Source organism: Delphinapterus leucas, chromosome 1, assembly GCF_059928025.1.
Source record: "Delphinapterus leucas isolate spDelLeu-1000000601 "Yukka" chromosome 1, BTC_Dleu_Yukka2, whole genome shotgun sequence".
NCBI classification, from domain to species: Eukaryota; Metazoa; Chordata; class Mammalia; order Artiodactyla; family Monodontidae; genus Delphinapterus; species Delphinapterus leucas.
The window spans coordinates 182,765,479-182,780,130 of NC_143129.1; the positions used below are offsets into that span (position 1 = coordinate 182,765,479).

The following is a 14,652-nucleotide window of genomic DNA, read 5'->3' on the forward strand; positions in this document are numbered from 1 at the left end:
GTGTTCTTTGTATGCTAAAAAGGATTTTTAAAATATGCCTTTTAAAAAAAGGAGAGGTAATCGTAGCAATTATAGGGATCTTGTATAAGTCCTGGTTAAGAACTTAGGGTTGACGACCTCAACCGTGATGAACAATTAGCAAACTGTTGAATTTGGTGTAGCTTACATTCGTCTATTAGAGCAAGCAAAAATTAAGGCTGATTATCTGCTAATTTAAGTAAGGCTCCCACTTTGCCTAACCGAATAACCATGAGTCACTGGGGAGCTGAGTTCCTAGTATGGAATCCAAGTTTTAGGGACATACTTTCATTTACTAAGGTCTTTAATAGAACTCTAAGTTTTGCTTTTAAACTTAGTTTTGGTAAAAAGAGCCACAAACAACAAATTCATTAATTTGCTGTTTGTACTTTTCTTCATTAGTCATCTTTCTCAAACAGGCACCAGAGGAAATCCATAGGTATTGGTGCATTCCTATTTTTAAATCAGCTCATTTTTAAATGTAAGAAAATCTACATTGCTCAAAGTTCATATCAAAACTAAATAAGTTTTCCTTAAAGGATATAATATGAATCAACACAAAGAGTCAGAAGAAACATTATTAGCTCTCTCTGCGTCTACCCATGTGAATTTAATCAAAGGCAGTTCTTGAAGCCCCTTAAAACCAGCGGTTGCTTCAAGACAGTTTGAAAACCACCATCTGCAAATATAGAACATAGGAAAACAAGCAAGTTTTAAAAGGGGGGTAGGAACTGGAGCAAAAAATTAGCCATCAGGTGATGGCAGCAAAGTGGGAAAGAATGGGATGGATGGAGTTTAGAAGGTACAACTGACACATGCAAGCCCTAAAAGGCATTAAGGGTAGTGACTGAAACAGAAACTTAGAGGTAGTCAAGGCTGCTTTCCTGCACAGATACAGAATTAAAACTTAGTCATGCATAGCTTTCTGGGAGATTCCACAACTGCTCAGAAAAGAGTGAGGCAGCAAGCTGGCAGCAGCATCACCTGGAGCACAAAAGCAAGAACAAAGGGTGTCTTTCCCACACCAGTTATCAGTTGGCTTTGGAAATCTCAGACAGAGCTGTTCCAGTCCAAGAGTCACTCTGGATTAGGATGTTATAGTGCCTTCAAGGCTTAACCTCATCACAGCAGCCAGGGCTACCTTTGGTTTCTCCTATGTACTGCCTCACTGTCTACCAAGGCTTGTTACATGCCCTACTGTAGAAATAAACAAATCAATAAAAATCTAAAACTTAACCCCCCAAAATCAAGTTTCTTCACTTATTCTAATAATTTCTTGATGAATTATCTTAAAAGGGTAAGAAATTACTTTCTTGCCAACATAATGACAGATATGCAGTGGGTAATGAGGTGTGATCCTTTTTATAAAATGTCCTCATTTCAAGCACACATTTTAGACACCCAAGTTTTGTTGTTTTTTTTTTTGCAGTACGTGGGCCTCTCACTGTTGTTGCCTTTCCCGTTGCGGAGCACAGGCTCCGGGCGCGCAGGCTCAGCGGCCATGGCTCACGGGGCCCAGCCGCTCTGTGGCATGTGGGATCTTCCTGGACCGGGGCACGAACCCGCGTCCCCTGCATCGGCAGGCGGACTCTCAACCACTGCGCCACCAGGGAAGCCCAACAGCCAAGTTTTTTAAAATTTAATTTGTAATTCATGAAAAAGGGAAAAAAATGTTTACCTAACCATCAAGTAAGCTGAGGCCCAAGATATGGAGGAAATCAACTTAGCATAAGCACAGGTGAGTGCTAATCCAACATTCACAAAGCTACTCAGTCATGGAGATTTGGCTAACTAGAAGTGATTGTTTTCAATTATATATACACAAAGGCTCGGAATTACACAGCTAATTTAAAAGGATTTTCCTAATAAATAATCAGGACCTGAAGGATCAAGAGGCCAAAAAAGGCGTAATATGATTAAAAACAAGGGCTCTGGGTTACACTACCCAGTCTGACCACAAAGAAACCACGGGATCTCATTTAGTGGCAAACTACCCACGCCAGGCAGCAGTGTCCTCCTTAGCAAAATGGAGCTTTGTCAGAGTCACTGACAGGACTAAAGAGATAATATATTCAAGATACCTAGAACAGGTCCTGGCACATTATAAACACTCAAAAAATGTGAGCTGCTGTCATCACTGTCATCATGTATGACTTTGGATTCAATTTAATGACATTTAAGTGGAAAAACTGAACAGTAGAAGCAGCAAGAGGTTTTTAAGCCTCTCGACTTTATTCAAGCCACAAACTGAAATCCAGCAAAACTTGCTTTGCTAATGGAAAAGGGCAAAAATAGGAACATTTCTGAATCTACAGTATGCTCTGTCTGGGATTTCTCTGTTAGGATGGCTGGCATGCAAAGCTCATTTTAAGGCTGATCCAGCAGAGGCAGATTAGCAAGTCAGAGTGCTGGAAACACCCAGTACATGAAATACACACATTTGCCTCCACTTCCAGAGTAATCATCGATCAATGGATCAGCTGAAGGTAAGCAAGAGGGAAAATACAAAAAGGGTCAAAGTTCAGGTTCAGCAATGACAGAGGGAACAGAGCAGTATTTGGCATTTGGGAAGGTGAAAAAATTGACACTTAGAATAATATATTATCATTTTACAAACTGTATGTATTCATTTAAACTCAGGTGCTAATCGGTAAGAAGAACTAAACTAGAAGAGGCCTTGAAAATCTTATTAGAATTGTAAACACTATAATATTAATCTGACACTCAAAAAATAAAAATATGCTTTATTAAATAAACCCATATACTATTCTACCTGAATGATCTAGTTAACTCACTTAGGAGAACTTCTGATTAGACATTATGTAGGCAGATCACTGAGGTTAAAAAAGATTCAATTTAAGACAACCTTGTAAGACTCTCTGGAAGTCTAATTCTTGAACTTGACAGGAATTGGTTATTTTCCCCTTCATAAGTTCATAAGGAGTGAGTTGGGGGGCATTCAATCATTTTGTAGGGGGGCAACCACTCAAAGGTAAATCTTATCTGAAAGGTGACTGGAATAGTGGGTTTCTTACATATATATTACTACTACATTAATCTAGAGAAACCCATAACACAAAAACAAAAATTTTAAGTTAACAGTTTTATGAAGTGGTTAATTTCTCAGTGAGAATAAACTTAACATTCCAAATAAACTTCACTGCTGATCTAAAACAGAAATCTAATAAAAATACAAATAATGATATATTACGTTTTAAGAAGTAATTTCATGAGTTCAAACAGATAAGCTGGTACATGGTACATAAAGGAATTCTAAGATCATTTTCAATGAGTTTTCTTTCTTTTTTTTTTTTTTGGCCACAGGTCTTGTGGGATCTGTCCCCCAACCAGGGATTAAACCAGGCCATGGCAGTGAAAGCCCCAAATCCTAACCACTAAGCCACCAGGGAACTACTCTCAATGGGCTTTTTAAGAAGTTAAGAAGAAACAAAAACCTCTTGCTTTACCATCTAGCTGCCTCAAGCTCCTTAACTCTAAGTTTAAGAGCCCTCGAGAGGAAAGGAATAGATTTTGCATTGATCCTTAATTCACTTACTATCAATAATATCTCCCAACCCCTGAGCACGAAGAAGGTCCTTCAGCCGTGTCACCTCTTCCTTTAATTCACGAACCAGTTTGGCATTGGGGTCCTCATTGATAACAGCATTGCATTTAATTTGTTTTGCACGATCTGCATATCTAGATCCAAAAAGAAAACACATTTTTGCCATTCCTCAAATGCTCTACTTCTCATAAGTAACATACCATTATTTCTAACTCAAACAGCTTGAGTATTTACACATTTTATGAGCCTTAATAATAATACATTTGTAGAAAGCTTTACAATACCTTATAAAGATGAGGAAAAAGGCTCCAATGAATTTAAGTGATTTCCCCAAGATCACAAAGAAAATAAATATCAAAGAGAGGACTCAAAACTAATTTATTAGACCATATAGTGTTTCTTCCATTATATCAAAAATGTCTTTAATGAGACAAGAGTTGAAAGTTCCAGATTAAAGTAATGGAACCTATTCATATATAAGACTACCCTACTAGTAAACATTCTGTCAGTAATTTTTAAAATATTACATGTACTCATAACTTTGTTACTTTTTATGATGTGAGCATTTCTATAATGACAAACATGAGAAGGGGATACTTCTTTTTACAGAAATAAATATTGTAAGAAATTTCTACTATTATCTAAAAGTTATCCAAAAATCTCACCAGAGCAAATTTAATATCTTTCCTATGAAAAAGTTCCCGCCTTTCTCAATGAAACTGAAAACTATAAACAGGTAAGCTCTATTATAATAAAAATCATTTTCCCCCATGTTTTCCCTGTTATGAGAGGGATGGATAGTTGTTTACTCAAGCGACTACCCACATAGCATATGAAAATCCATGGCGTAACAAGGTGACTTATGGTAGCACTGTGTTCTGTTTAGCTATTGAAATCAAACTGGAGTACCTCAGAGTGCTCAAAGTTTCATCATAGTTGATATCTGCTGGGCTCAGAGCAGCAACCATTGCAGTCCGAGAATTGCCACCTAAAAAGATGAATCATAATTATCTCAAACCATACTCATTTTAGAAAAACTTTTATTGAATGTGTCAAATCAGACAGCACAATCTCAGATCCCAAGATTTAATCAACATATTTTTGGACTGCCCCCACGCCAGGCACTGTTATATGCACATCTTAGCATCTGGATGTACTGTGTCCAGTTTCCCTCTTCCCACTCCCATTAAGATCTCAGACACTCCACCAAGGCCATTCTTAGTGATGTCAAAGTCACTGGCAACATGGACAGCACAACAGGCCATTCTCAGCCACCCCTTCTATCATCAACATGTGACACAGCTAATCACTACCTCCTTCTCATTAAGAATGAGGGAAAGGGGCTACAGGAACAGTGAATGAAGGGCAAAAAGGCCGGAAAACATCAACAAAGAGGAGTAAGGGTTGGTAATATCTAATTACGTGCATCAAAGGAGCATGGGGTTTTCAAAAAGGAAGAAGAAACAACAGTTTGAAGCAAGTGCGTGTGGTCACATAAACAACTACTTCACAGTTCATGTCCTGAAGTAAACAAGATTTGGGAGCAAACCCTGATTTAAAGGTGAGCAAATCCAGGGAAGTAGCCAAGATGGCGGAGCAGGAAGACCCTGAGCTCCCTCCTCCCACAGGCACACCAAAATCACAACTGTTTACAGAGCAGCCACTGATGAGAAAAAACAGAAGACTAGCAGAAAAGACCTTCTCCAACTAAGGAAGGAATCACGAGACAGGCAGGAGGGGCAGAGATGTGGGATAGTTAAGACCCACAGCCCTGGGTGGGCGACCCACAAATGGGAGGATAATTACAATTGCAGAGGTTCTCCCCAAAGAGCAAGGGGCCTGAGCCCCCCATCAGGCTACTGCACCAGGAAGATGAGCCCCCAGAACGTTTGGCTTTGAAGCCCAGCAGGGCTTACTTTTGGGACAGCCAGAAGGCTGTGGAAAACAGACTCCACTCTTAAAGGGCACACACAAAGTCTCACCCGCTCCAGGACCCAGGGCAGAAGCAGTAATCTGAAAGGAGCCTGGGTCAGACCCACAAGCTGATCTTGGAGGACAAGAGGCAGAAGTGCACCCTGGGGACACAGACACTGGCAGCAGCCAATTTTGGGAGCTCGTTCTATCACAAGGACACTGGTACAGGCAAATCCCATTTTGGAATTCTCCCTCTAGCTTATTAGTGCTAGGACTGGCCCTGCCCACCAGCAGGTCTGCTGCCTTAAGACCCGCAGAACCCACAGCCACTCCGGGACCCAGCCCTGTCTACCAGAGGGCCCAAGACCTTGCCCCGCACACCAGCGCACTGGCACTAGCCCCAGGGACCCTGGGACCCAGCTCCACCCACCAGTGGGCCAGCACCAGCCTCAGAATCCCCTGGGCCCCAACCCTGCCCACCAGCAGGCCAACACCAGCTTTAAGACCCTCAGGGCCCTGCAGCCAGAGACCTGGGAACCCAGCTCTGTCCATCAGTGAGCTGGCACTAGCCCCGGGATGCCCTGGGCTCCAGTCCCACCTGCCACCAGGCCGCTACCAGCTCTGAGACACCTTGGACCCTTCAGCCAGCTGCCCCAGGATCCAGCCCCACTCACCAGCATTGCCAACACCAGCTTTAGGACACTCCAGGCTCTGCAGCCAGCCCTGTCAGGAACTGGCCCTACCCACCAGCAAATCGACAACAGATCCAGGACCCCCAGCCCTGTAACCACCCACTCCAGAACCCAGCCCCACCCACCAATGTTTGGCAGCCTCCACACAAGGCAGGGCCTGGAAACCAACTGGACTGGGGGTCAGCCACGCCTACCAGACTTCCCACAGTAGTCAGCCTGCCACAAGAGAAGGACCCTCGCAGCCCAAATAGGAGGCACCCCTAGAGCATATAGCTCTGGTGACCAGAGGGAAGTGCATTGCTGGAATGCACAGGACGTCTCCTGCAAAAGGCCACTTCTCCAAGGTCAGGACACATAACCAACCTACCAGATACACAAATAAAAACAGCAAACTAGGCAAAATGAGGCAACAGAGAAATATGTTCAAAACAAAGGAACAAGATAAAACCCCAGAAGAACTAAGTGGAAACAGGCAATCTACCCAACAGAAAGTTCAAGGTAATGATTGTAAAGATGTTCAAAGAACTCGGGAGAAGACTGAATCAACAGAGTAAGAAGTCAGAAGTTTTTAACAAGAGTTAGAAAATATAAAGAAGAACCAGAAAAAGATGAAGAATAAGATAACTGAAATGACAAATACACTAGAAGGAATCAACAGATAAGATGATACAGAGGAATGGATCGGTGAGCTGGAAGATGGAATAGTGGAAATTACTAAAGCTGAACAGAAAAACGAATAAAAAGAAATGAGGACACTTTAAGAGACCTCTGGTACAACATCAAGTATACTAACATGACACGACAGGGGCTGCACGAGGAAAAGAGGGAGAGAACATATTTGAAGATATTAATAGATGAAAACTTCCCTAACCTGGGAAAGGAAAAAGACATCCAGGTCCAGGAAGCACAGGGAGTCTCAAACAGGATCAACCCAGAGAGGACCACTCCAAGACACATTATAATTAAAATGGCAAAAATTAAAGATAAAGAGAGAATGTTAAAAGCAGCAAGGGAAAAGCAACAAGTTACTACAAGGGAACTCCCATAAGGCTATCAGCTGACTTTTCAGCAGAAACTCTCCAGAATAGAGTGGCATGATATATTTTAAATGATGAAAAGGAAAAACCTGTAACCAATAATACTCTACCTGGCAAGGCTTTCATTCAGATTTGACGGAGGTATCAAAAGTTTTACAGATAAGCAAAAGCTAAAGGAGTTCAGCACCACCAAACCAGTTTTACAAGAAATGTTAAAGGGACTTCTCTAAGTAAAGAAGAAAAGGCCACAACTAAAAAACATGAAAACTACAAAAGGAAAAATCTCACTGGTACAGCCAAATATACAGTAAAGTAGTAAAGCCATGTATAAAGCAAGTAGGAAGGTTAACAGATAAAAGTAGTAAAATCATCTATATCCTCAATAAGTAATTAAGGGATACACAAATTAAGTGATGTAAAATATGATGCCAAAACATTAAACGTGAAGCTGGTGGGGGAGGGTGCGGGGGGGGGGGCAGTAAAAAGGCTGAGTTGTTAAAATGCATGAACTTAAGAGATCAGTAATTTACAATAATCCATATATATAGATTGCTATGTACAGTGTGGGAAATACAGTCAATAACTACAATAATATCTCTGTATGATAACATATCATAACTAGACTTGTGTGATGATCAGTTTGAAATGTATAGAAATACCAAATCACGTTGTGTAATAGGAACTAACATAGTGCTGTAGGTCGACTATACTTCAAAAACAAATAAACAAACAAACTCACAGAAAAAGAGATCAGATTTGTGGTTACCAGAGGCAGGGGGTAGGGCAGAGGGGAAATTAGATGAAGGTGGTCCAAAGGTAGTACAAACTTCCAGTTATAAGATAAATAAGTACTAGGAATGTAATGTACAACATGATAAATATAATTAACACTGCACTATGTTATAAATGAAAGTTAAGAGAGTAAATCCTAAGAGTTCTCACCACAAGAAAAATTTTTTTCTATCTCTTTAATTTGTTTAATCTATATGAGATGATGGATGTTCACTAAACTTACTGTGATAATCATTTCATGATGTATGTAAGTCAAATCATTATGCTGTATGCCTTAAACTTATACAGTGCTGTATGTCAATTATATCTCAATAAAACCAGTAGGAAAAAGAAACAAAAAAATTAAATTAAATTAAATTAAGGTGAGCAAATCCAACCAGCTTGAATCAAGAGAAAAATGAAAAAAGGAAAGAGTAATAGAGATTTTTCTTCTCAAAAAACAGACATACAGGACAATTAACCACAAAACATAATCAGTAAACAGCTTTAAAAAGATCCACACACTGGTGGATCGACATACCTAGATTTTCTCGAAGGAGCCAAGTAAGTACAGAATCTCTGTATGGAATAAAATCAGTTTTCTTCTTCTTCTTACTCTATTAAACAGAAAGAAATGGCCTTAGCCTCTCTTAGGTGTTGTTAGAGAGGGATAATTCACACAAAAGGCAAACCAGTCTAAAATTCCCAAGTAAATTAAATTACAGTAGGATGTCATCACTGTTGAAATTTAACACTCACAGCTTCAGTTCTTCACAATACCCAAAGCTCATCCAATAAATAATTTTTTTATATTTTATTTTTAAAAATTTACAACATACACAGCAGTTTGGAGAGTAGCATAATGAGCTACCACATATCCATCATGCAGCTCCAACCATTATCAATTTTTTGCCAATCACTTTTCAATTATCACTCAAACACTTTTCTACATTTTTTCTTCCTGAACTGTTTTGGAGGAAACTGCAGACCCCATGCCCTTTTATCCCTAAACACTTCAGCAGATAAGGACATTCTCTTACACAGTCACAGTTCAAGGACCAAATTCAGGAAATTTAACACCAGTACAATACTATTATCTAATACCCTGTCTCGTGTAGGGCTCTAAAGCAAATCCAACATTCTACCTAAATATACTTCAGGTACATATCTCTAACAGAGAAGGACTTTATAAAAAAGAAAAAGTAACTATAAGACCATTCTCACACTTAGCAAAATTAACAGTAATTCCTTAATATCATCTAATACCCAATCCTCAAATAATAATTTTTACTTTTGCAGAGGGGCAAGAATGAATCCTGTGTGTTCCAGGTTGGATGTGTAGGAACAACTCATTTAGTTAATGAATTTACTTGGCCAACCACCAAATCAGCAAGTGGGATATTGCATATCTAGTAACTCTTGTATATTAATACACATTTGGTTTCTTTAAAAGGAAATTATGTTCAAAATAAATCCAACCATTAGAATTCGTACTCAAAGTGAAAAGGTCTAAGAAAGTGATGTAATTTGCTAATCTGGAGATTTAAAAAGACTGCAAGATAAAGTTTCTATATTTATCAAGAGTTTACTTGTTTGCTGTACACCTGAAACTAATATAACACTGTAAATCAACTATACTCCAATAAAAATTTTAAAAAAAATAGTTTACTTGTACTGCTCTCTCCATGTCCCTTCTCATTATCACAGGATAAAGCAAAAAGCACCAATGCAAAGCCAGTGCTGAAATGGAGAAAATTACATCCTCTGAAAGTAAAAAACAATGCAAATGCTTTGTGTATAATAGCTACTCCAATATCTGCTGGCTGACTACTATGTCCTGACAGTTTAAGAAGCTACTAAGGGGACCTAGCAGAATGGGAAAGGGAGGGTGGGAGGGAGACGCAAGAGGGAGGGGATATGGGGATATATGTATACATATAGCTGATTCACTTTGTTATACAGCAGAAACTAACACAACTCTGTAAAGCAATTATACTCCAGTAAAGACGTCAAAAAAAAAAAAAAAAAAAAAGAAGCTACTAAGGGGAAAGCCAGAGTTCACTGATCAACATTTCCCCAGTAATAGGCAGTTTTATAATCCATTCCTGGTATAATCTGAGGTTACATTAAACTAAGGATGATCTACTTCGCGCTAAAGCGTGGGTACTCAGAAAAATAGTACTAAGTAGCTGACTCTGGTTTGTTGAGGAGGAAAGGAAGTAGGCAAGTTGGCACGTGAATTCCATCTCATCATATATGTCCCCTACATCTCATCCCACTCCACCCACAGACATACGTTCCACCAATTACAAAGTCATTTTCCACAGCAGGTTCTATTTCTAAATTACACAGACCTTTAGCGAGAATTAACCGTCTCATTCATTCACAGCCGAGTGCGACTTTCATTCCACTATAAAATTCTTGGGGCCTGAAACCTCAGTTTATCCTTTCCGTTCCCCACTGCACCTAAACACTCCACTTTGCCTGTGGTTAGTACTGAAAATGCTGCAAGATTTAAAGTATGCCAGTTACAGTGACTGCCAACGGTACTGTAAAAATAAGCAGTGTTAGATTCTAAAATGTTCTATTTTCACGTCTGTCAATTAGACTAAATTAAGAAGTAGTTAAATGAAGAAGCATAAATAGAACTTCAATCTTTTCCACTTGAAAATACCGCAGAATTTTAGCCATTTCTTCTCTACTTGCTCTCATACAAATTAATCTCCTGTTCTCACATCCATAATGTTTTCAAAATAAGTGTTTCAGTATTTACATAAAAAGCTTTACTTAGATCATTAACCTCTCTAAAAAGAAATACTACTAAGTATGGATGGTAATAATCCTGTTTCTCCCCTCAGCGGAAATAATAATACATCTTAATTCACCAAAACTCATGCCTGTTACATAAAAACTAAAATTTATTTCTGATCTATTACAGTTTATGACACAGATACAAAGTACTAAACTGGGTTTTATAAAACTGATTATAAAAAAATCATTTGCGGGCTTCCCTGGTGGCGCAGTGGTTGAGAGTCCACCTGCCGATGCAGGGGATGCAGGTTCGTGCCCCGGTCCGGGAAGATCCCACATGCCGCGGAGCGGCTAGGCCCGTGAGCCATGGCCTCTGAGCCTGCGCGTCCGGAGCCTGTGTTCCGCAACGGGAGAGGCCACAACAGTGAGAGGCCCGCGTACCGCAAAAAAAAAAAAATCATTTGCAAAATTTTGTGGCATAGAGCAGTGTGGGAAGTACATAGAAAACTAGGACTCTTCTTCTGGTTGATATGGGTGTGAACAGATAAGCAAATGGACAAGTTAGAATAATCACTAAATTTTAAGCCTTCATTGTTCTGGGACCCAGATTAGATATGTGAAGAATATCCACACATGTATAATATCAAATAAGAGAGAGATGTCTTAATCTAAGGCAGCTTTACAAAAATAAAAAACAGAAAACAGGGGCTTCTGGTGGCGCAGAGGTTACGAATCCGCCTGCCAATGCAGGGGACACGGGTTCGAGCCCTGGCCAGGGAGGATCCCACATGCCGCGGAGCACCTAAGCCCGTGCACCACAACTACTGAGCCTGCACTCTAGAGCCCACGAGTCACAACTACTTAAGCCCATGTGCCTAGAGCCCGTGCTCTGCAACAAGAGAAGCCACTGCAATGAGAAGCCCACGCACTGCAATGAAGAGTAACCCCCGCTCGCCGCAGCTAGAGAAAGCCCGCGTGAAGCAATGAAGACCCAACGCAGCAAAAAAAAAATAAAACTAAAAAGAAAAAACAGAAAAAGAGCATTACGTTTTATTAATATTTTTGTAGAAGTAGAGAATATACAAATCTATACATTTAAAAATATTTCAATGCAGACACTGCCTCTATCCCTGATGTTACTCTTGTGATTCAGAACTGTTAAAGTGCTCTATTATTTATGCTAAAGAGTAGTAATAAATTTTAGAATATCTGTGTAGAATTTAAGGAAAAGAAAAATCTATTGTATCTGGATTAATAAGGATGCAAATAATGTGTTTTGTAGATACAGTTAGAAATTTAACTTGATTCTAGAGCCTTCACTTTACGTATAATCAAACAGTAGAAAAAAATTTTTTTAATGATTAAATAATCCATGACTTTCCACGGTAGGAAACAAGATAATACAAAGAGGTTTAAAAAATATATACTAATAATTTCAAGAAGCCAGCTGTTTTTTTTTGTTGTTTTGTTTTTTTGCGGTACGTGGGCCTTTCACTGTTGTGGCCTCTCCCATTGCGGAACACAGGCTCCGGATGTGCAGGCTCAGCAGCCATGGCTCACGGGCCCAGCCGCTCCGCGGCATGTGGGATCTTCCCGGACCGGGGCATGAACCCGTGTCCCCTGCATCGGCAGGCGGACTCTCAACCACTGCGCCACCAGGGAAGCCCCCCAGCTATGTTTTAGAATGGTACCCATAAGAAATTTCTTTGATTGCTCTTTAAGAGGTTTATAGGCGACTTCTTCAAGCGACAATCTTATAGATCGCTAGGAGAAGCACCATAAGATAACACAATATAGAAGCATCCTCAAATTTCTCTCTTGTTCCCTTATTCATTCTCCAAAGCACATCATGTTCCCTAAATTAATTTTGGTGTGTAGTCTCATGATTCATGGTCACCCTAAACAGCAATTCTAAATTCCAGAGCTAGAAAATAAATAACAAAAAGTTTTTTGAAGGTCCCATTCCTACTTAGGCCTCCATATATCCTGCTGAGGATTTAAAATCATCACAACTGATTATACAGCTAGTTCGTTTCTACCAAGCCCCACCATACCTTGCTGGTGCAATTATCCTACAGATGAAAGCATTTAAAAGAGAATGAAAACACAGGATAAGCCTCCAAATAGAAAATATTTTGTTTAAATTTTAAGTCATAAATTGAATATGACTTCTCAGAGACAAGCAAGAAAACACTTAATTCTTTTTAGGGATTCAAATGAGGTACTAAATTAAAGCATACAGTACCTAGTAGTTCCTTAGCTTCTAACCTAAATAATGAAGCCCCTTATACAAAAATTGTTTCAGCTTTAGTGTTCCACAGCTAAGGAATAAGAAAAAATAAAACTATTTTTAAAAGTATATTATTGGCCCACAAATCAACAGCATTCACCAAGGCAAATTGCTCAAAATACTCTAAAATGTACAGTATCCTATCTAGAAAAGATCATATAGAAAAGAATACGTAATAAATGCTACACTTGGTTTTTATGAGAGATATAAAATAAGGCTCAAATAGTCAAACCTTAGGTCTTTGCAAAGACCTAGTTTTAATTCTAGCCTTTACAGATCTACATTTACTTTCATTCTCCTTAATCACTTTTATTTTCAGTACAAAGTCAAAGTGTGTTATACCCAGTATCTTATCTGAAAAGCTTTAAAAGGAGAAAGGCAAGATTATATAAAAGGACCAAGAGAACATTCTTCATAAGCCACCATAAAATATCGTCAAGTACATGTGTTGAACAAATTTTCTCATGCAATGAAGTATAACACTTACCACCTCTGCCAAGGCTGAAATGACTTTACCCAGAGTTGTAAGAGACTTATTAATATTTGCTCCTTCCTGAAATCAACACCAAACATAAAAGAATTATGATAATTTCTACTATTGCCACATCATATATAACACATAAAATACAATTAACCATATGCTAGCATTATTTGTTTATTTATGACCACAAGTTCTAAAAACCTCCTTTAACCCTCAATCTTTACTCCTCTCCACTTGTTGACATGCCAGGACCACATGCCTAACTCACAGTCCTGAAGTATCGTCAAGATGTCTATGCTCCAAAAACTTACAGATGTAGCCTTCTTCCAACAACTCAATGACATGAGTTTATCCTAGAAAACATATCTCTAGAAAACTCCATGCTTGTTCTCACATCTAGATCTTGTGTATTCTTTTCCCATTACTGTCCCTTACTTCCATCTAACCAAATCCTGACTGTTCCTCAAAATACAATTCAATTTTCACCTTGACCATGAAATCCACCTTAACTATTATCATGTAACGTATCTTTGCATTGAAGTTACAGATCAGAAGACAGGAAATTTTTTCTGTAAAATGTTTTGTGGGCCATGTGGTCTCTGCTGCAGCTTCTCAACCCTGTCACTATAGCACGAAAGCAGCCACAGACAATACACAAATAGATGTAGCTGTGTCCCAATAAAATTTTATTTACAAAAACAGGCAGTGGGCCGGATTTGGCCTACTGGCCATAGTTTGCTGACCTGTGTTATAGAATCTTTTTTTTTTTGGCCGCGCTGCACAGCTTACGGGACCTTAATTCCCCGACCAGGAATTGAACCCGTGCCCTCAGCAGTGAAAGCAAGGAGTCCTAACCACTGGACCACCAGGGAATTCCCAAAGAACATTTATTGACTAGGCTATTTCTTTGGTAAGATAAATACCTTTAATCGAGTCCCTTTGGCACCAGTTGAATCAGCTCGTTCACTTCCCGCTAGATCCACCAAGCTGATTTTACTGACCTGGTAAAGAACAATAACACTGGGGCAATTAAAAAATAAGCAAGGTAGAAGTAGAAAACATTTAGAGGCAAGAAATTAAAAGATTAAGTCATAGAGAACACTAAAAATATTAATTAGACCTCATACGTGGCA

At 39.3% G+C, this 14,652-nt stretch overlaps 1 protein-coding gene across 21 annotated transcripts in view; it reads right to left on the reverse strand.

Annotated features, from left to right (window-relative positions):
* The window catches only part of KIF1B (kinesin family member 1B), a 148,343-nt gene that overhangs the window by 84,421 nt on the left and 49,270 nt on the right, over positions 1-14,652 (reverse strand). For 14 of the 21 annotated variants that reach the window (XM_089901520.1, XM_089901497.1, XM_089901479.1 and 11 more), the window contains 6 exons: positions 14,443-14,520; positions 13,526-13,591; positions 8,539-8,614; positions 4,493-4,571; positions 3,575-3,717; positions 2,457-2,498 (listed from right to left, as the gene is read on the reverse strand). In XM_089901520.1, coding sequence (XP_089757646.1) covers positions 2,457-2,498; positions 3,575-3,717; positions 4,493-4,571; positions 8,539-8,614; positions 13,526-13,591; positions 14,443-14,520 — 484 coding nt within the window. Of the gene's footprint in view, positions 1-2,456; positions 2,499-3,574; positions 3,718-4,492; positions 4,572-8,538; positions 8,615-13,525; positions 13,592-14,442; positions 14,540-14,652 lie in introns of all 21 variants that reach the window. The other 7 variants (XM_089901505.1, XM_022598501.3, XM_089901530.1 and 4 more) reach the window with 4 other exon arrangements.